Source organism: Gambusia affinis, linkage group LG10 (assembly GCF_019740435.1).
Source record: "Gambusia affinis linkage group LG10, SWU_Gaff_1.0, whole genome shotgun sequence".
In the NCBI taxonomy this organism is placed as follows: domain Eukaryota; kingdom Metazoa; phylum Chordata; class Actinopteri; order Cyprinodontiformes; family Poeciliidae; genus Gambusia; species Gambusia affinis.
The window spans coordinates 17,498,441-17,520,486 of record NC_057877.1 but is presented as its reverse complement, the minus strand read 5'-3'; the positions used below and the strand labels follow the sequence as shown (position 1 = coordinate 17,520,486).

General features: G+C 38.4%; 2 protein-coding genes across 4 annotated transcripts in view; one reads left to right on the top strand and one right to left on the bottom strand.

Annotated features, from left to right (window-relative positions):
- Positions 1 to 22,046, bottom strand: part of psmd1 (proteasome 26S subunit, non-ATPase 1) — a 34,302-nt gene that overhangs the window by 4,714 nt on the left and 7,542 nt on the right. For both annotated transcript variants that reach the window (XM_044129623.1, XM_044129624.1), the window contains exons 17-20: positions 11,513 to 11,627; positions 8,479 to 8,595; positions 7,229 to 7,331; positions 2,702 to 2,871 (exon numbers count right to left, since the gene is read on the bottom strand). In XM_044129623.1, coding sequence (XP_043985558.1) covers positions 2,702 to 2,871; positions 7,229 to 7,331; positions 8,479 to 8,595; positions 11,513 to 11,627 — 505 coding nt within the window. The remainder of the gene's footprint in view (positions 1 to 2,701; positions 2,872 to 7,228; positions 7,332 to 8,478; positions 8,596 to 11,512; positions 11,628 to 22,046) is intronic.
- htr2b (5-hydroxytryptamine (serotonin) receptor 2B, G protein-coupled) lies at positions 13,219 to 21,305 on the top strand. Of its 2 annotated transcripts, XM_044129625.1 has the most exons (4): positions 13,219 to 13,595; positions 13,786 to 14,362; positions 17,386 to 17,586; positions 19,164 to 21,305. In XM_044129625.1, the coding sequence occupies exons 2-4, from the start codon at positions 14,116 to 14,118 to the stop codon at positions 20,114 to 20,116; spliced, it is 1,401 nt and encodes a 466-aa protein (XP_043985560.1). In that variant the 5' UTR covers positions 13,219 to 13,595; positions 13,786 to 14,115; the 3' UTR covers positions 20,117 to 21,305. The 2 variants fall into 2 exon arrangements, with proteins under 2 accessions (XP_043985560.1, XP_043985561.1); XM_044129626.1 differs by having other exon boundaries at positions 13,219 to 14,362.

Below are 22,046 nucleotides of genomic sequence, written 5' to 3'. Positions count from 1 at the left end.
TAACGGACCTGTTCTGTATGGTCCGTTGAACGATTCTAACCTGCCTAAAGAGCAGTAGGTACACTAAAATTTTAAATATTACCTAAATGATTTTACTTAAAACCAAAAAGGATCATACTAATGCTACAATAATATATTGGTTATTGTTCTACCGATATTTTAACCATATTTTAGTGTTATTCCGATCTATTTATTGAGCAGGGGTCTAAAATTTCAGTTGTTCTCCAGTGTTTAGATGTATCCCTGGTCAAATGACTGAATGATCTCAGTACGAGTCCTGCTAATAACCTAATCATTTAATTCAGATGAGGTGAAGCAGACAGAGAGCTAAAAGCCCCAGAGGACTGGAGTTTGAGACCCCAGATATGCCTTAATTACTTATAATTAGTAATTAGTCAGGCTATCTGGTCTGGTACAGCCTGCAGTCAGCGGCTCATAGCTGCTCAGCGACAGGAAGAAATCAAGAAGCTCAAAGCGTCAGAAATGCACCAACTCAAAGTGTAATTCTGTTGAGCTTTGACATAAACAGGTCATATTCAAATATACATAAGCTTTCAAACTGGTTTTCTCATATTATAATCCCAAACAAATGTAAAATAAATAAATAAATAAATAAAAAAAATTTTCCTTAAATTATTGTAGCGAGTGTTGACAGGCATATTCTAACCTGGCTTGGCCACCTGGTTATTTTTTAAAATCAAATATTTCTTACTAATGCAATGACTAAACTTAAAGAAATGATAAAAAGTGTATATTGAAATGTAATATTTCAAACGACCTTTTAAAAAAATATTTTTTATAATTCATATCTTTGCTCAAAAAGACATCCGATCCACTAAATCACTTCAAAATTAGTGAGAATGAAACAGTATAGAGTATGGCAAAGAATGACATTAACAGCATTCAGAGAAAAGAAATTGGAAGAAATATATAGATGCAAAAAAAATAAATAAATAAAAAATTCTGGAAAGCATTATTTTAAGTAACCAAAGACCCAGGGATTTGATTTAGAAACTAATTTGCAAAAAAATAAAAAATAAAAAAATCACATTTGAATAAATGCAAAACGCCTAATTTATGAAAAAATAAAGTGACATTATAGGGATTTTAAACTTTGGAGAATTAATATTTGTTTCATATGTTAAGAGCTGAAATTAATAACGGCAAAATCATCCAAGGGATTGAGGTGAAGCACCAAATGAAGAGTTAAATCCATTTCTAACCAACTTTCTGTGACAATAGCTTAAACCTCAGTTATTCATTTCTTCTAACAGCAGCAGACTTTATTTTCTGTGAAACTGAACCAGCGTTCTGCCATGAAGCTGCAGCTGCTTCTCTTTAGTGTAAACCTCCAGATTAAGACCAGTTCCCTAAAGCTAGATGATTTAAGTGACTCCAACAGCGGCATTCTGCTGCAGAATGTGGAACCAGCGATTTCCACATTTTGTTCCACATCGATAACAAATCAATGATTGTTATCGACTCATTTCTTTGATTCAAGAACAAATGAAGTTATTTTTCAGTCTACTTGTGAGAGGTTTGTGCTTTGTGGTTCAACCAAAACTATGCGGCGAGTTGATCTGGCAGCCCAAACCTCCCGGCGTTCCTACATTCTTTCTGTATTATTTAAAGCAGATTGTCGTCGATATGCAGCTCATAAACTGCCCTGGCTTTGAGAAGCAAAGAGGAGATAAAGCCTATTTAATGTCAGCTCAAAGCTGCAGGAAGTCACACTGATCTGTCGGCACCGCTGTTGGAATGGCTGGAGGCCAGAACAGGCCCACAGAGAGGACCGCCACAGACGTTCTGCACTAAATGCACAACGGGAAACAAAATCACAGATGAAATGTTGTCAAAATGATTTTAAAAATCATTTTGACATCTTTAGATTGTTCACATTCTGTCAGGCTATAATCTAAAACATCAACATAAAGTAATGCATAATTGTTAAGAGGGAAGGAAATGATACATAACTTTTTACATAAAAAAAAAAAAAGAAAGAATGAAAATGTGGTGAGCACTTTTGCTTTGGTCCCTTCATTCCCCCAAATTAAATCATATGAACTAGGCACCTTTAGAAACTGGCATAACATTAATATCCACCAAAAGTCCAGAAATTTAGACAATGGATTTTGATGAGGCTCACTGGTCAGACTAAAAATAGTTCTTGACAATAATGTTAAAGCCAGAATTAAATATACTTTGCATTTAGCCCACATTTCTGCATTAAATGTGTGTTTATTGGTCTAATGTTATAATCTAATCTTATATGTCTTGTTTTCATTTGGTGGAAGCAGAAAGTCGTCATATTTAACAGTAATAAAGACTTAAAACATCAGTCTGTGTTTAATTCATCTACCGTATATATTGTGTTTCACTTTATAAATTGAGTTAAATAAATTTCAATAATATTCTAATTTAGTAAATGGGTTTGTATATGTACTAATTAGATACCTCTAACCCCCATAGATTATATTTAGGGGCATCAGAGTTAAGGGGCTGACAACAAATGTGCCACAGTTTTGAAAACCTGTTAAGAAAAAGTGAGTAATTTTGAACTATTTTGTGTTGGTCTAATATCAGAATAAGTCATTTTGAATATTTCTCATTTGTATTCAGTTCTTGCTGATCTGCAAGCAGAACAGCAAGCGATGCTTCACATATTCGTCAGAGGCTGCGGTCGCAGGTGACGTTTCAGTACCTTCAGATCCTTGTTGAGGCCGATGATGGCTGTTGGTGTGAAGGCCAACGACAGGAAGTGAGACAGAGGGAACCAGAACCAGAACTGAGTGAAGACCAGCAGCCCCACGACCGACGGCATGTGAGTGTGGCCGGTCCTGGACTGGAGAGAGATGCTCATGTTGCGTCCACCTGGACAATGGAAGTCGAGAGACATTTCAGGCTGAGCAGAGATGCGAGTCAATATGACTGAGAATGGAATAAAATATCAGGTTGATTATGTGGAATAGAATGACGTGAAGGTCTGTGAGAAATAGTCCAACATGTCAATGTAATAAAGTCCATATAACAGAAGGATTCTTGTCACACCAAATCATTGGCTTTGTTGTCATTAAGCCACTTTGTAACCACATTGTCTGTATGCGGATGATTATTCTCCATTCAAAAACCAATCTGTGCCCAAACTTTTACCTCTGATGACTTTCTAACTGATCAGAAACAAGAGATATTTTGTCTTATTTGACTTCAGAAGTGGAAAAAAGCTGCATGTGTGTCTTTTTATTCGGTGCACATAAACATCTGGTTTGAACTGGACATTGGGACCGACAGTCAGTGAACAAAAAAAGTTCAACTTTTAAAACAGCTGTCATCCGTCCTGAACCATTTTATACCAGTCGTGCTCTAAATGATGAGATGAGGGACTGTGAGGTTAACAAGGGCTCATTCCAGGATGTTCACCACCCAAAGTTATCCGTGTTTTGGCTCCGATTTGGGATGTTTTGTTCATAATTAACAAAGACATTGTGTCAAGCCAAGTACACCCAAGGCACTGCCTGCTCCTGCATCCTGTGATCAAACCATATTCATTATCTTTGTCTTAGCAAAACAGATCCATAATTCATCTACAAAGCAGTGACTGAGAACTACTGACTACTTTTAATTTTAGTTACATTTCTAACTAAATAATGTGTCAGTCCAACACCTGGATGAGATGCAGACGTCTTCTCTGATGGCTGATGGATAATGAGCACCAGCGATGCCAATAGGAATATATCTTTACATCCATTGTTGCCATTTTTAAATACAATTTGGATTAGATTGAAAGGTGTGGAGAAGCCCAGCTGACCTTATTTGATGTCCATATATAGGAGCATTAAAGATTATATTCAAGCAACATATGTGAACCTCTTAATTGTTTAACAAGATGGCATAATCATTTATAAATTAGGTATATTTACTAGTTTAGGTCAAAAGGAGCTTCATGTTCCAAACAAATTAGTAAGCCAGAAAAAAAATAATTTTCATTCTGGTATTTTATTTAAACACGACAAACTATTTTGTAATATTTAGGGGAAAAATCTTTCATGACGGCATGACTCACAGTGTAACTGTGTGCTCTTCTAAATTAGACAATGTCACATTTATCTTTGGTGTCAGCTAAAAAGGTGAACGACATATCTGGCCAAAGTTGCAACAGAATCCAGTGTGTTTCTGTCCAGAACAAGCAAACAAAAGCCAGAAGACAAAAGGAGGGGAAGAACAAGCAGATGAACTCGTCATCTCTGTGGGCGAGAGAAGAAGCGTATTTCACAGGGGAGTAGTTCTTCCAACTAAAAATGAACTCATCTTAAACAATACCACTTAAATCACGCGCTGTCGTCTCCCATCCATTCTGGTCTGAGGTCGTTGGGATGACTTCAACACAAGAGCCTTATCTTGACATCTGAACCTCCTTCCTCTGCAGCAGATTGAACGACGGCCAGAATCTCTAACAAGCTCCGCTCGCCTCTTCTTAAAAGTCTCTTAAATACTTAAGGGTATGAGTGGGCTTCACAAGGAGCCCCTTCCATCTCCTCCTGCTGTTTTTGCCAACTCTCAGATTGGAGAGCCAATTTTCAATCCAGGGAGTTGTTATGGGGGATGATGGGACAGCGGCGATCCTTTAGAGGTGTAGTGTGACTTTATGAACAACCAAAGCACATATTTGACAAGAGAATAAAGTCAGGGCTTGTTTTTCTGGGTAAAAAGGCAAATTAATAGGCTACATCAGTAAAACTGAAGAGTCTGCCTGTGGACGCTCACACTGCTGAGGTGAGAAAAAGAAGACTTGGATATGGAGAGTGAGGAAGGACGAGCTGGAGGCTGACATTTCCTGCTTAATGAGGACCAGTGATCATGAAACTGAGCTCTAATCGCTTCCGCCAGTGAAATTAAATACAATTTCCCTGCACCTCAAACACTACTAACGACCTGCAGGACCCAGAACACTTAAACTGCAAGAGCCTGAATATGCCTGATGTCCAGTTTATATTCTCCATCTGAATATATTTCGGTATTATGCAGCAGAATATGATGTAGAGAAATTATGAAACCCACAAAGAAACACCAGCGATCAGAGTCTAGTCTGGGTTTATTCTGCTGATTTGACAAATAATGTAGGTCCTGAGACAAAATAACCATCCTGAGCTAAAGCTAGACAGATTGAGAAATTCAAAAGGAAATGTGGAAACTAGTGAAAAGAAAAAAATGAAAACAATCAGCAGCTTGAGCCATGTTTATGTGGGAGGCAGAAGTTGTTTGTTTCTCTTTTAGCAGGATCGCTAAACTGTTTGACTCTTTGTAAAATTACAAGATGGAGTTCCCGACTGTGAAGTGATTCACTGCTTGATGTCTAACTGGATCCAGAACTGGTTTTAGATTGAGCCTTAGCAGTGAGATACTTTCATCCAAACTGTTCAGTACTGACAGGAAAACTAAACGGCGATCTCAGGCTGATGGTAGGTACCAGCTGAACATCTTTTAAACTCTCTACATTTGGTCAGGCTGCATAACCACACACCTCAGTGGATCTCATCGAGATTTTATATGACAGACTGACACAAAGTAGGTCCAAATTAAGAACAGTGAGTGTTTTGGTGAATGCTTTTACTGCGCTAAAGTGAATTTTTCACAAACTCTTCTTTGCAAAATAGCTAAAGCTCAGTATGCTCAGAGGAAGAGTATCTGATTAAGATTTTCCAAACTCAACTGCATTGAGATCTTGAATCTCCCTGGGCCATTCTGACAACTATATGCTCTGATCTTGCTTGTCTACTTCAAGATGAACCTTCAGGCCAGCCTCTAACAAGTTTTCTTCCTGGTATGTCCTGTATTAGGCTGTAATCGTTTCCCCAAAGAACTAGAGACACATATCCTCCCACTTGAGCTTCTCAGAAGTTACCCTTAGGCTGCTTCTCTTAAAGGGGCAGTAATATGTAGAACCAACATTTTTGAGCTTTACAACATGTTATAATGTTATTCTCTCATCATAAGCACACCATGCCTGATTTCTCAAACATGCATGACAACTGAGGTTAAAAGTTTTTTAACTGGCACTATTTGCATAGAAAATACATGATACTGCCCCTTTAATAAATGCCCTCGTTGCCTGCTATTGTCCTCCCCATTTTCACTTTTTCCCTTATTTAACATCTGGATCAGAAACTGCTCATGTAACTCCTAATCTATACATGAAGATATCTTCATAAAAGAAAAGCTTGTTCAAAATATTTGGCCCCAGAAAATTGCCTCTGTGGTTTTTAGCAATCTTGGTCTCTCAAAACTTAACCCTGATATCTTTACATCTGTCAGTCTAACCAGGGAAATGTTTTGATATGTGTGACATTTCCTCTAAATGCCCAGCTGCAACCACAGCCAGCTGCTCTGTCAAGGTTTGGAATAAGAAACCGTAAAATCCACCTATTATCTACGTTCATCTGGACAAACCCTGCAGCACTGTTTGTTTGTTTGAGACAGAGTAAAGATCGCTTTTTTACTTACTTTGTCAAACTGAACTGAATAGTTTATAATACAGTCTTTGTTTGGGTTTTTTTTTTTTTTTTCAAATATTTCTTCATTTCATATGTGAGTTTTTGTCATGATTGCTTCTGTGGGGAAAGAAAAATGTTCTAAAAACTGAAATGGAAGCTTATTACAAATTTATTACAAAGTACAGAAAGTAAGTATTTTCCATCTGGAATCAAGTCAGTAAGAGAGCTGCTTTCTGTCAGTGTGAGCTCACCAGTTCTTTTGTACATTGCGGGATTGTGGGATTTGTTTGAAGCCCTCTCTATATTATGATGTACAGCTCATGAACCTCTCTCACACACACACACACACAAACACGCCAACTGCTTGCTTGTGTCCACAAACACTCACACAGATATACAAACACAGAGACTCTGAGGCAAACAATAATCACCAGGTGGAAGCCTATGAGAGCAGCGTAGAGCTGAAGTAGGACCCCCGGGCGCTAACGCACCTTAGCTTGATCTGTTCCAGAAGCGGCGCACACGGGTGGTCAGCAACGGAGTTACTTTGTGTGATGGAGAGGCGCAGAGAAACCACAAAGCGCAGTTTGCCTCATGCATTGTGTAATTAAGCAATGAAGTGCTTTTTGTTCCCCCTGAGGGGTGAGACCACTTCGAGCATCTACAGCCACCAACCGGTTTAATCTTTCGCTCAGTGAGAGGCGAGGGTAAACCCGCAGCCGCTCTGATTGGAGACTGACCTGCGTCGAGGATTCCCTGGGCCAGGATGGCGCCGAACTTCGCCATGACGTCGTCGTGCTTGTCGTTGATCACTTTAGCGTAAAGCTGCCTGAACTGATTCACCTACAAAGAAAATATGTTCGTACGTATTTTCAAGGTTTATGCAGTTTTCCCACAATAGAATTCAAGCACTGTAGTTTTCAAACTTTTACAGCACCACACTTTGGATACAAAAACAATACAAACAAACTCAAAAAGTCAATTCACTATTAGATTACATTAATTACTGTTGATGTTATAGTTTTACATAGCAGGGATCACATAAACTATTTTATGTTTTGAAATGTCTGTTTCACAAATAAATCGCTAAATTGACAAAAAAAAATCCTCCAATATCAATGACTTTATTATAAAATATAAGACAACCTTTATTTCAATTACACACATCAAAACTGTGTGGTTTGAATATCAAGCACTTTCTACAAACACTCAAATGAAATGCAAACATTTTCAAGGATTGCAAGCACCAGTATGAACGTGTTTTGATTTATGTCATAAAAAACATCTTTCCTAAAATGTTTTGTCTAACAAATTACATATTTTTCAGGCAAAGCAAAACTTTTAAATATTTGTAAGACATAGATCCAGTATGTGAACACATCAATGTATCAGTATCACATGACAAAATGAATCATATTTGCAGTGTTCAACACTTCTGCAAAGCATCTTAACCACTAGGCTACAATCACTGCCGTGCCTTTAGGACTGAAAGTTGAGGCAAAAGCAGAATGGACAGATCGTAGCTATGACTAGCTATGACTAACAAATAGTAAACCAGATATCTTTTAATGTGACACATAGCCAAAAAACCTGGAGGAAACATAAACGTAATATCCTTTGATGTTTAGTCATTTGAAACTTAAAAGAAAAGTTTCAAACAACTGAATGTTTGAAAGAAAAGTGTTCCTAGCACAATCCTGCATACCGGCTCAAGCTTTTAGATCTGTTACTGTGCAGATGAGAAGTCTTTGAAAATGTGTCTGGTATTTCTTAGCAGTCAGTGACAGTCAGGCCGGGGCGCCTCAAGGCTGAGTGTGTGCAGTTATGCCAGCTACGTTCTCTGTATTAGTCTTCCCAAATAGATTCTCTCCTCCGCACAAATCTGATGTATTTTACTCTCTCCAGTTTTTCTTGATGAGGAACACAAAAGTCTAGACCAACTCACTGATCCAGGCTGCAGACAATAAAGCCAGCTTCCCGACACACTCACCTTAGGACAGGTAACTTCAGTCTGCTGGATCATGATGAGGGCCGAGGCAATGAGGGCACCTTGTCTCACGTAGTTTACCGGGTCGTTAGTCATGGGCTCCAGCAGATTGATCGCTTCCTGTGAAGGAAAAATATAAAAGTAGAAAACAGAGGAGTAAGTTAACCTGCATGTCATAAACCTTGAGGAGGGACATTAGAAATCTATAATCCAAAACGTTTCCACGTGGTAATTAGGGGCCTAAACAAATTGAATGATTAATGATAAATATTTCATTAATATAGTTTTTTCATGAAGGACTGTCAAGGATTATTTGACATGAATAAAGGATCATTTGGTACTTTTTCCATAATTTGTGTAGTTTGCTTTATCTTCCAGGCCAAGCAGTATTATTGCTAACGGACCTGAGACCAGAGCCAACCCAGCCCAAGTCAAGACCAAAACCTTTAGGAAGGTGAGACCAACACCAAACCAAATGAGATACCATTTTCAAAACCACTGTACTTGCAATAATTTTATTTCTGCTGCGATCGTTTAATGAAAATATCCATGTAGGCTTTTCGCACAAAGCTATCCAAGCTAACCTTTAAGACGGCTCCAGACTACATGGTTTCACTGGCTTAACTTCTTCAGTCAGGTGCATCACAACAATCCTGAACCAGAAGGGAAGTAGATCAACAACTACCTGCCATTAGTCCAATAACTCCCACAGTCTGATAACAACGACTCTGAAGAGCAAATGCAACCAGGCAAACAATAACTAACTTAGCTGCAGGTGTCAAACTTAACTCACTTTTTTCGTTCGTTTTTGTGTGAGGTACAGGCAGATAAACATTCATGTATTCGCATTGCAAAATATTTCTTTCCTTTGTTTTACTCGTCCTCATTACATTTTCAAAGTGAAAAACTTTGCTGCATTTGCAGGAAGTCCAACAGATAAGAGACAGGAACAAGACTGAGTGGTTACATTTATCACAGCTTTAAATAGTCGAAACTATTTAAAGTTTCGACTTAGCTTTAATTTACAAAGGACACAGCGAAAACAAAATCTTACCATCGATTTTTTGCCTAGCTTCTAGTGAAAATATCTCGATAAACTTTAAATAAGACAAAACTAACTTACAAGCAACTTTTCAGCAAGATGTAAAGCTTATTGTAAGTCACTAATTTCTTAATATTGATATAAAATGTACTAGTTTCACTGGCTAGTTTTCTCATGTTACAAGTGAAAATATCTGCCAGTGAAACTAGTAAATTTTTTTAAATACATTTTAAAGAATTACTGACCTAAAATCTTGCTGAAAAGTTACTTGTATGTTGGCACACTTGATATAAGGGGAAACTAAGATATTTGTACTAGAAACTACATAAAAATCCTTGCAAAGGTTTTGTGTACCCAGGCTTTCACTTGTGCAAAACCAAGAATCACAATTTTGCTTTACAATTTGCTTTCAATCGTTTTCTTTGTCGATGAACAGATCACCCCAACAGTGCTACTTTTGTTTGGTTAAATACAGGAAAAGACATTATCAGCAGAGGCAAACAGACCTCACAAATTAATGACATTAGTGTCATCCATATCTGGTTTCCCAGGACAACAGAGTTAACGATTACTCTCTTCCCATGAGTGGTGTGAAGGAGGGAGTGAGCGAGGGAGGACAACCTCTACGCTCTCCTCTGCTCTGCAGTCAGTCTATCATTGCAGCTTTTATGTCTCTTGAGCAGTTATGGCTGTAACCAACACCAGCAGGCCAGGCGGGAGGTGTCGGGCCCGCAGAGGAAAGAGCAACAAACCAGAATGATGACAGTGGAGGTAAAATAAACGACGTTTCATCAGTGCTCTCGGCCTAACTGGCTGAGACGGCTGTGCTGTGGGACGATAAGTCAGCGTGTAAAGCCAGCGCTCGTCTACCACATCCTGCCCACACTGCGTTGAGGGAGGGGGGGGGGGGGTAATTAAAGGCATTTACTGTCTTATCCAATCAGCAGCCCCGGTTGGCTGCTAAAGAACGCATTAATTAAACTGCTGGGCTGCTTCCTTCAGTTTTTGCTCCCAACATTAAAGTTCAATATTTCTAAAAGCTGTCTGGCAGCTTATAAACAACTGGATTGGAGCATAACTCATTCAACCACAAAATAATTTCTCTATTTATACAAATTTGTGAAAACAGTATCTTGTGACAGAGTGCAGAAACAATGAGAAGTTTTCCTCCTATTTGCAAGAAAAGCTGAAAAATAGGGTGAAATTTTACTAATGGCACAAAATTAGCATTCTCCCTGAGGCGACACTGATCCGGTTATATTCAAACGCTAAAATGTTGAAACCCCCCCCCCCAGCTGATCAGGTGCAAAACATTAACTTTAGCCCCTCGGTGCTGAGCGGCCCTCATAATTAAACACGCCGTGAACTGGCAGCACCCCCTACATCTGCCTTCCTCGCTCTGTTTTCTGGACTTCAGAGAACCCGATCACAAGCACAGAGTAAAGCCGAACGACAGCGTGCCAGCTCACATCACTTTAGAAGCTAATCTGCAATGAACTTTTCACATCTGAGTTTTTCTGTGCTGGCCTGCCATTAGAACTCCAAGAAATGTCAACAAATAAAAAATCTAAATATTTTCCAGCAGGATGTAATAAGTAAAAGTATACAAAGCAAAGGGGAAAAAAAAGTAAGTTAGGATGTTTTGGACAAGTTCCTTTCCTGCGGGGGTCAAAGGAGGATACACCAGGCTGAAATCTTCTGTTGTATTAATTTCATAAACAAGCCAACAACCTGCTGCTTCATTCAGCCTGGATTATCTTTACATCAATGACGCACACTTTGTGCCAGCAGGAAAGAAAGATGGACTTGAAACATGAAGACAGCAAGGTGGACAAGCTGGACTTGTGATGTAAAAATTTGCAACAAAAAATACAGCTTTTTGAAAATAAACAAAGATTCACTAATAATTTTTAATCTGTAGCGTTAACAATCAGCACCTAATCACAACCTATAAAGAGGATCGAATAAACGTGACGAAACAAAGGATGAACTGACTTTGTTGCCTGTCCCCGCACAGCAAATGCCCAGAGCCATGGCCGCCCCGCAGCGAACATGAGGGTTGTAGCTTTCCGACAGGAGAGACACCACACTGGGGCACTGCTCCGGAGTCCTGGTCAGAAAAACAGGGGAAAGAAATGACTAGAGTTCACTTTCTTTAAAAAAAAAAAAAAAAAGATTCAGCTCAAAATAATCTGTTTCAGACCCGCACCCACACTATAACATGGCCCCCACTCAAAGCAGAAGTGATTTCCAACAAATTAAAGCCATTTAAATAATGATTTGACAAAAACTAAAAACTCAGTTATTGTCTATTTTCTCTATCTTAAAACTCTGCCTTTAGGCAAACCTGAAAACAAGGTATTTACTGAAATGTTTCTAAAAATGTTAGAGTAACGATGAAAATTATCTGGAAACAATGTCAAAGAAAGAAAATTGTCTATGAATTACATTTTTTTTAAACTAGTTCAGTGAATGTTTTTGCTGTTGTTGCAAAAGGAAGCAGGAATACAAGCTGTTTAAATGACGATGCTGCGTAATGTGTAACAAGCATTTAAAGAGCACATCATTTGCTCGCCTGCGTCCATTACAAGCACTCATCTAAACACAATAAAGAACCTGGGTTTTATTACAAAGCCAATAAACTAGCAAGAATTTCCTTGTTGACACCTGGATTTAATTAAAGCTTAAGCCATGTCCAGGAAGTAAAAAAAAATAAAAATAAATAAATCATAAAAAGGGAGGAATATATTCAGAATAGTTTGCTCACAAAAAACAAAAGAACAGACTGCCAGAATGTAAGAAACAAAACAAAAACAAACAAACGACCCCCCACCCCACAAAAATAAGGTTTTCATGTCACAAAGCATGGTTTGGGAGTACAGTACACCAAATAAAAAGCAGAAAATGATTTACAACACATTAAGAAAATACTTTCCGATTAAGGCATTTTAAACTCTATACTTTGTAATAAGAATACGTCCCTGTCATATTTACAGAAATCTCAGTATTTTTATCCATTTCTACAGTTTTTAAAGGTTCTGTGTCTCTTTGTACAAACAAGGAAGTATATGCAAGAAAGTGGAAATAAAATACATTTAGACATATCTTAATGTCTATTTGAATGCATTTACAAGCTTACTGTAATCTTCAGATGCTAATTTGCAATTTGGTTATTTGTGCAGCATAAATAATATTTTGGTATTTTATGTTTTCAGTATTCAAACTGAAGTCTCTACATCTATATCTACAGTACAGACCAAAGGTTTGGACACACCTTCTCATTGAATTCAATTAGAAAGTGTGTCCAGACATTTGGTCTGTACTGTATATCTGTATCTCCATGCGTCTCAACAATCAGAGGATTGGCTCAAACTCTTTTTGCTTGAACATCTGAGTCCAGTGGGGACAAAAAGGGGGAGAAAAGCTTTACAGTACAACCACAACAGAAAAAGGTTCCCCCCCATAAATCGCTGCTGCCTCCCCCGGGTCACTGCTCGTTTCCAATGGGGGAGAGAACGCAGAGTGGCAAATATAAACAGCGGGACGGCTGTGTTGAGGGAAATTACCTCCCTGAACCGCTGGCACGTGGCCAACAAGAAGACATTCATCTGTTTCGTATCGAGTCTGGCTCGCGAGATGAAGGGGTGGGTGGAGTGGGGGGGTGGGGGGGGGTGAATGAGACGGCGAATGAGACAGGACAGAGTGCGAGGCGATTGCAGACTGCGAAGCAGAGCCGGCAAGAGAGGGAGGCAGCGGGGCCACAACATCTGAAAGTTTTAAACCTGTGATCGCTTCAGGTGATGCAAAGCAAGCCTGGAGTTCCTTCCAGCATGTGGAGGGAAAGCCAAATCGGCATCATGGATCGCTACAGTCTGGGACAGATTTAACTGCTGCGGCGGGGCGTTCGGCTTCATTCTTATATGGAAAACATTGCAGTAAAAGGGAGCAATAAAAGCTGTGGAAGAATATATATAGAAAGCCAAGATTGAAATGCTTTTGGCTTTGAGCTGCACCTTGGGAAGATACTTAAAGGACTGAGAAGCAAAAGGAGCTCATCAAGCACCAACCTGGGAGAAAGGTAAGAATTTGTTGGAAGTTTTTGACATTTTCAGAAACAACGGCATATTTTAGGACATGGATTTATTCTAATAGACAGGAACTACACTGATGAATTAAATGTAAAACCAAGTAAGCATTTATCTTCTCCATAATATCAACATGGGGGTACATTAAAGAACAAAACGTAGAACTTTTTCTGCTGTTTTAAGTGGATGACGGGAGAATTGGCTGCCTGGGAAAGCGAGGACCTCTGTGATCGTCTTGCTGTGGAAGTTCTGCTCGTGATGGGATTATTCCAGCTCTGGAGTTTACTGCAGCGGCCCTGCTAACTTCGCACCCTAAATCTTTCAGCCGTTGTCATTTCAAAGACTTGTCATTCTGCTCAGGGGACGATGCATGTTGTGCACCGGCCCTGAGCGGCCCCATCAGACCCTGCGCCTTCGCCTGCGGGACTCAGTGACCATGCTGGCCGAGCGTCTGACAGCACAGAGATCAGAGCCACCGCCCACGCTCAGGCCCGCCGCGGCATCAGCAGCAACATGTTTCACCCGCTCAATAACAGTTCAGATGCAGACGAGGAGCCCGAGGCTCAGCTGAGATGGGCCGCCCTCCTCATCGTCATGGTGATTATTCCCACCATCGGAGGAAACATTCTGGTTATTCTGGCCGTGTCGCTGGAGAGAAAGCTGCAAAATGCCACCAACTACTTCCTGATGTCGCTTGCCGTCGCCGACCTGCTGGTGGGACTCCTAGTGATGCCAATTGCACTCGTCACTATTCTCTATAGTAAGTGTAACAAGATATATTATTTTATACCATAAAATGTGTCCTATAGAGACAAATCAAAGTCTTCAAACAGAAAACTTAATTTAAGTGTTCTTTCTCCTACTCAATTTAACTTGTCGATTAGAAAAACTGACACTGAAAGTAGAAAATACCTCTAGAAAGCACCAAATACACTCAGTAAAGCACAAAAAAGTTCTTGAGAGGAGCTAAAACAAAAGAAATTAAATTCCCTCTGTAGTTTAAGCAGTAAGGCCATGAAATATGAAACAATATCTCCCATTTAAACTTGTTTACCATCCTGAATAAAAACAGCGGCATGTCCGCCGACTTACACGTCTATTCCACGTCTTCTAAACAACAACACAGTTCAGGGCGAAGTACTGCAGTGAAGCTGTTCTTCATTAATTCAATTGGAAGGTAATGGGCCACATAGTAATTGTGTATCTCACACGGACACACACACACATGAGTGGAAGATGGTATTACACAAGGCGTCCTCTATCGTAATGGTTTTCAAAAGAACTGGATGTATCCGCTGCCTCAACATGGACCCTGTTCAGTTTTTTCTTTTTGACATTTTGAGAAAGAAGGAAAAAGATGAAAGTCAATGAAGTTAATTTTAAGATTTTCTGAAACATATGAAGCCTAAAGGAAATCAGGTTGACAAGAGAAGCTTAAAGTACAAGTATAGCTGTTTTGGGACCCCTCCCAAAACAGCTATATGGAATTATGTTAAAGTAAACTAATAAATATGGTTTCAGTATTTTCTTTAATTCCATCACTGCTGTTGAGGTGCTTTTCACGTCTGCCATCAATAAAGAGGAAGCCTCTTTGGCTTCCTCTTGTCTTTGGCCTCCGATCAGAGCAGATGCAGTACTAAGTGCTGAAATGTGCAGGAGGAAGTCTAGGAGGCAAAAACAGGGACATATAATGTGTACATGAGGCTGGGTGAGGCATAGCAGAGCTGACTGATCAACATGAACCTGCCAGGAGGACGACCCGCACCTCATACCAAACCCTCTGGCACACATCACAGGATACAGTACGTAGTGACAACCTGCTGTTAGCAACAAACATCATTTAGAAATATGTAAAAGATCATTTAAAATAAATGGAATCTCTGTAGCTGCGTTTAGGTGGGCTGTCTTTTGAATATTTAAGCAATGCTAAAAGTGACGCTGGCCAAGTGGTAAAAATAAACAGGTTGACTGATACTTTGCGTGTGTGCAATGTAAATCCAGACAGGTATTCTAGAAATGTTCCTTAGCTTTGTGCTAAAACCAGAAACTATTCTCATCTCTGTTTAAACATTTAACCCAGTGGGAACTGGAGATTAAAATGATTTATATTCAAGTTTCTAAATGTTTTAGGGTAAGAAAAGTAAAAAAACTTGCTTATCCATTAACTTATATTCAACTTAGTAACAAAGGCATGTTAAAATTTGAACTTTAACAGACATTTTTTGGCTTGTGGCTCAACTGCATTTACACATATGTTGCTAGATTTCCTCCCTTAAAGCATATAATATTTGAGGGTTTTAGCAAGCTAATATGATTACTGTTTTAATGGCAACTCTTTATAAATACACTCTGCCAAGATGAAGAAGCTGATGCTGAGCAATTTAAGGAGAACATTTTCATTTTAAATACCTTATCTGGGGATAATTTCCTTTCATCAGGATTTATTGCTTCAATGCATCATGGGGCTTGTAGTTTTGTCGCACCATAGTGCTGCCTGGATTCCTCATTACAAAATTACAGAACAGGCAAATACTACCAGTACAATTCTCATGAAAAAGAAAAAGAAATAAATGTAAACAAGAAACAATGCGCACACATATAACTAAATTATTAATTGTTCATCTGTTTTGTTTTTCTTGCATGTATACAAAGAGTAAAAAGACCAGTGTTGCCTAAAAATCACCAAATTTAAGTTCTTTCTGACTTTTTAGAGACCTTGCACAAAGTCTGTGTGTGGACCTTCAGGCTTGCTACTTTTGTTAAGATCAACATTGTGATTCCAGAGAAGAAAAATGTCATTTAAGACGCTTCTTTGCCATTTTGTATTTTTTCTAACAATAATAAGACACAAACTACACTGCAGTGGTCAGAGCTCTGTAATTCTTAACGAGTATAAGTGAGGACCAGAAAATTCTGGAAATTATAATAACCAGTGATGCTTGGTTGAAAAACACATAAAGGACAAATGAAAGAAAATGAAGGCAGTTACACTGCTTTAAAATAAACTGAGAAGAAGATAAAATGCTTCTGTAAACCAAGTGACCACAACTGGGCAGCAGCCTGCTACAAAGTTGAATATAATAACAAAGTTATATGATTCATACATTCCTGTTTCAGTTTAACAAAATGAAAAGCTTGTCTGTGGCTAGGTGACTTTCACAGCCTATTCTGTTTATTCTCAAGACAAATTTAATCAACATTTCAAAAAAAAAAAAAAAAAAAAAAACTTCCAGTGAGCATCCACTCAAGGAGAAAGAGAGCTGTTATTCATCAATGAAATCCTCCCAAACTGACCAAAACTGAAAGTCAAAAATCCCCCCACAGTATGAAACATAAGTGAACATAATCATAATAAGAGAAAAAATACGAAATATTTCCACAAACAGGCTTTTGTAAAGTTAATGGAGTCAGAGACAAAAGCCAGAACAAATTTCTTGCCAGTTTTACGCCTGGAAGTCAAAATAAACACTACTGTTGAACTCAGTCTAAGCCACAATCTACATGAAGCACTTTTAGCTCCATAAACAGGCAGTGAACCCTCAGTTTCCAGTAAAGACATTCCTCACACACATAAACAAGCATCAATTTTTTTACATGACTGATGTTTGTAATCTCTTCAGCTGCCCTGAATCTCCCATAACAGTCAGAAAAGGGTTTCTTAATATAAGAAAACCCAACAAGCTCATTAATTTAGCTGCTAATTTTAGACATGATAAAATCAGTGATAACTACTGTACGAGGAAATAGTTGATGAGATTAACCTCCATCTCGTCTTCTCTACAGACTCTAGGTGGCCTCTTCCAGATTTTCTCTGCCCAATCTGGCTCTTCCTTGATGTGCTCTTCTCGACAGCGTCCATTATGCATCTCTGTGCCATCTCACTGGATCGCTACATCGCCATCAAGAAGCCGATTCAACACAGCCAATACAAATCCAGAGCCAAAGCCCTGGCCAAGATCGCACTCGTTTGGCTCATATCCATTTGTAAGCTTATTATTTATCCTTCCTCTAATTAAAGAACTGGGTACTTTATGATCTCTGGACCGTATCTTGTCTTTTAGATGACCCATGAAGAGGATTAGCATTCCTGCTTGGGTTTCTATTTTAACTAGCTTATAGAGAGCTGTGAAAAAGTTTTCTTTTGTCACATTTAGATGTTTTAGATCTAAAGATTATAATATCAGACAAAACAAACCTATAAAATATAATTTTCAATTGGTGATTTTATATTTTATGTGAAAAAAAAAAACACAACTTGATGACTATTTGACCTAATGAATCAGAATCCCCTAATATCTGTTTGACACCATGAAGTGAGCTGCAAGATTTCAAGAAGCAACTAGAACAGATGATGCCCATCATTCTAGAAAGGGCTATAAAATTATATATATATATATATATATATATATATATATATATATATATATACACACACACACACACACACACATTCACAACCACATTCAGTGGTTGTGAATGTGTGTGTGTGTGGCGCTTTACTAATAAGCTGAATTCAACTGAACTGAAATATAAAGCAGAAAACAGGGAGCATCTGGGATTACAGTAAGGGTGAGTGATATGGATTCAAAGTCTAATTACAATATTTTGGGTTGCTATTATGATAACAATAAAAGTGACAATAAGAGCCATTTATTACTTCTTTTTTTAGTTAACAGCATGACTGTGTCACAGCAGTTATAAACCCACAAACACAAATTATGCTCTTGAAAAACATTCCCATTTGTAAATGCTTCTTTAGGACACTTGTCACATAAAGAAGTGTGATTTGTATTACTAAACTACACACAAAAGCAGTATTTTCAAATTTATTGGTATTTATTGATGTCTTCATTGAACAGTGGAGAAAAAAAATAGTAACACTATACTTTTACATTAGTTAGAGTTTATTGTGACAATAAATCTAAATTCTTGTAAGAAATTTCTCATGATAAATGATAAAATAAATGCCCACCCGTATATTACAACTTATTTTAATGAGTCTAAAAAGACAATTATTTACAGTAAAACATTAAGTTATAGTTGGTAATAAAGCGTATCAAACATTAGCTTCAGCAGAGTTTAATATCAAATATATAATTTGAACTATGAACCAATCCTAGTTTTTCATGTGGACTTTTAGGAAAACAAATTGCTCACCGCTGCACATTTGTTACACAAATCTCTAGAGTAGTCACATTATTACTCAGTAGTTTTCCCCCTAAGAACTAAGTTTTTGATTAAGGATTTTTTGGCAGCTCAGGTGAAGAGTCAAATATCTGTCAGCTGCTGTAAAAGAAAATCTTTCATCTGGGAAAGAGATTGGGTAGATGAGTAAACGGATGGAAGGTTGTATCAAGGCCAATTTATCTAGTTTAGTTTTTCCATCATTCACTGGGTATTAACAATGAGCTGCCAACAAAAACAATAGTGTTGTACTTAACTAAACACACCATAATCTCCTAGATTAAAAATCTAATTATGGTATAAGTTATTTAAAAATGGCTTCAGAGTCTTTTTAGTGTTTATTTTTGCCAATATTAACAGTATTTTCCATTTTCCAGGTATTGCAATCCCAATCCCGATAAAAGGGCTGAAGAATCTTCACGACAAGAATGTCACCTTCAACAGTAATCACACATGCCTGCTGAAACCCAACACTTTCTCAGAGTTCATCATCTTTGGCTCCCTGACAGCATTCTTCATCCCTTTGACAATCATGATGATCATCTACCTTCTCACCGTGCAAGTGTTGCGCAAAAAGGTTTATTTGCTGCGGTCAAAGGTGACCCAGCGCTTTAGCGCTTCACCGATCTCCACAGTTTTTCAAAGCGACCCGGCCTTAGCTTCTTCTCAAGCTGAGCAAATGAACATGTTGGATATCAGACTTCCCAGGCATCCAGAAAAACCAAATGCGGAGATGATGACCACTCCCACGGAGAATGAAATATCCTTCCGCAGAATGTCAACAATGGGCAAGAAGTCAATGCAGACTCTGAGCAATGAGCAGCGCGCCTCCAAAGTGCTGGGCATAGTCTTCCTCCTGTTTGTCGTCATGTGGTGCCCGTTCTTCATAACAAACATCACCTCTGCTCTATGCTCCAGCTGCGTTGAGAAGGTTATTTCCCGTCTGATGGAGATCTTTGTCTGGGTTGGCTATGTGTCATCAGGGATCAATCCTCTGGTCTACACACTTTTCAATAAAACCTTCAGGGAAGCTTTCACGCGCTACATCACCTGCAACTACAAAAACTGCACGAGAGACAAGCTGGGACGGCAGCTTGGCTCGAATGCTGCAGACTGGAACCTTACAAGCATTTCATTTAAATCTTCCATGGCAGAGAACTCAAAACTGTTCATGAAACGGGGAATGAAGAACGGCATTGGACGAGTGAGCTACCAAAGTCCACTCAGGTGCCAGCAGGCTGTGCAGTCACCAGGCGGTGTTCTGCTAAACACAAATCTTTTGACTGAAAATGAAGATTTTAAGCAAGAAGAACATGTGAGCTGTGTATGAATAGTGGTGCATATTCAAATTCAAAGACAAAGGCGTACCCAAGATATATAAAAAAAAAAAAAAAACTAAAAAGATTGGAGTCTGCACCTATACGACAAAAGCTACATTTCCTTGCAAAAGTTTTACAACCCCTTTAACATTTTGTCATAGAGTAGTGCAAAATTATGAAATAAAAAAAAAAGGTTTACACAAATTAAGATATAAAAAAGGTCAGGACATTGACTGGGGCATCCTAACAAACATAATTTGATATAAACCTCAGTCTGTATGTTCAGACATACTTAAGTTCCTCAGGTTTATCCTCCAATTAGTGCCATCTACTTTCAAATCCACATTCTTATTCCTAAGAAGTTTCCCCAAAGCATGGTGCTACCACTACCATGTTTCACCCTGAGGATGGTGTGTTTGGGGTGATGTACTGTCTCTGGCATAAAAAGTTAACATTCGTCTCATTTGACCAGAGCGCCTTCTTCCCCCTGGTTGTGTTGTGCCCCCTACAGGCAGTTTGTTGCAATTGATTTCATTTAGGGGTATCATTTCTTTCAACTCTACAATGATCAAGGTAATCTTTATCACATTAAAAATCCTCAAAACAGTGCATTAAATTTTGAGAATGTAACTTGACTAAAAAAATCTCAGGGCTTTGAAAACTTTTGCAAGTCAGTGTTTCTTGTTGCATCAGCTTTGTAGCGAGCCTTTAAACACATGTTATTTTTACCATGTAATTTGTTGATATACTTGAAGAGAAAGCTTCAGTTTCCAGACAGTATTCAGAAAAGAGCTGGGAAAAAAAAAGCTACAACTGTTTCACTAAACGAGGAGAATGTGCTGAATAGGAACCCATCTAGGCCAAAAGACGTGACAACCTGGGAAAAACTGAATGCTGTATATAATAATATATTCCTCTGCTGATCCTTAAATTTGGACTGTCTTAAATGTGCTGTAAATCCTCTCAGACCACATGCTTACATTTTAAAACAATATGAATCTCTTCTGTAAAGGGCAAATTCTTTGAACTCTTGATACTTTTTAAATTTGAGAATGATTGGGTCGTTCTCCTGTATGTGTACTGCAGTCTGCTGGTTTGAAACGTTAAAAATGGTTTTGGAAAGGCAGTCTGTACATATGAACGAACAAAGAGAAAAAATGGATTCTGAATGTTGTTTAATAAAAATAAAAAAAAATACTTCGTTTTGCCATCTTCTAAAGCAAAAACTGTCCAAAGCACAACGAGATGCCAAGATGCTGCCTTCTGAAAAATGACTAAATAAATAAAAGTTTGAGGGGAATAGAAACACAGTCTGGCAGCAATTCCAGTGTGTGTAGACTTAAAGTGCAACGGCATTAGGACTGGTCGATATTCCAGTGAGAAGTGATGCTTATAATGTTGGTACATATTGCCATAAGTATATCAGTTGTGACATTTGTCCATTTTCTTCTTTCCTCTTTTTCTCATCTCTGCTTCCTGCACTCTGTGTCCTGTGAAAGCGTCTGCTGCTGTGAGGATGTCCAACTGACTAAATATTACATTAGCATAAGAAAATGCATGTTTATAACACTTTGGATGTATTAGACAAACATTATTGCTCTCCAAACAGCATTATCCAGAATCAGTACTGCATACATTCATATATCCGCAATGTACTGTGCAACCATACATGCATTCAACTGCAGCTAATTATTTGTATTCATACATCAGATGACAACATTTTTCAGGGGTAAAAACAATTCAAACATATAAAAGCTTCTAGTTTGGATTAAACTCAGCCTAACTGAGAAAATAGGATTAACGAGAAAGAAATGCCACGTTTACACCGAGGTAAAAACGAAGCAGAAGAAGAAAGTGTGACCCTTGCTTAGACCTCCGACTCCTTTCAAGAGCTTCGTTTATTTATAATGAAAGAGAGAAACACGATAGATTCAAACTTGG

Coding starts and splice junctions, on each gene's coding strand:
- htr2b (XM_044129625.1), top strand. CDS start 14,116: ATGTTTCACCCGCTCAATAACAGTTCAGATGCAGACGAGGAGCCCGAG. Junction 14,363..17,385: donor ACTCGTCACTATTCTCTATA/GTAAGTGTAACA, acceptor TCTTCTCTACAG/ACTCTAGGTGGCCTCTTCCA. Junction 17,587..19,163: donor CGTTTGGCTCATATCCATTT/GTAAGCTTATTA, acceptor TCCATTTTCCAG/GTATTGCAATCCCAATCCCG.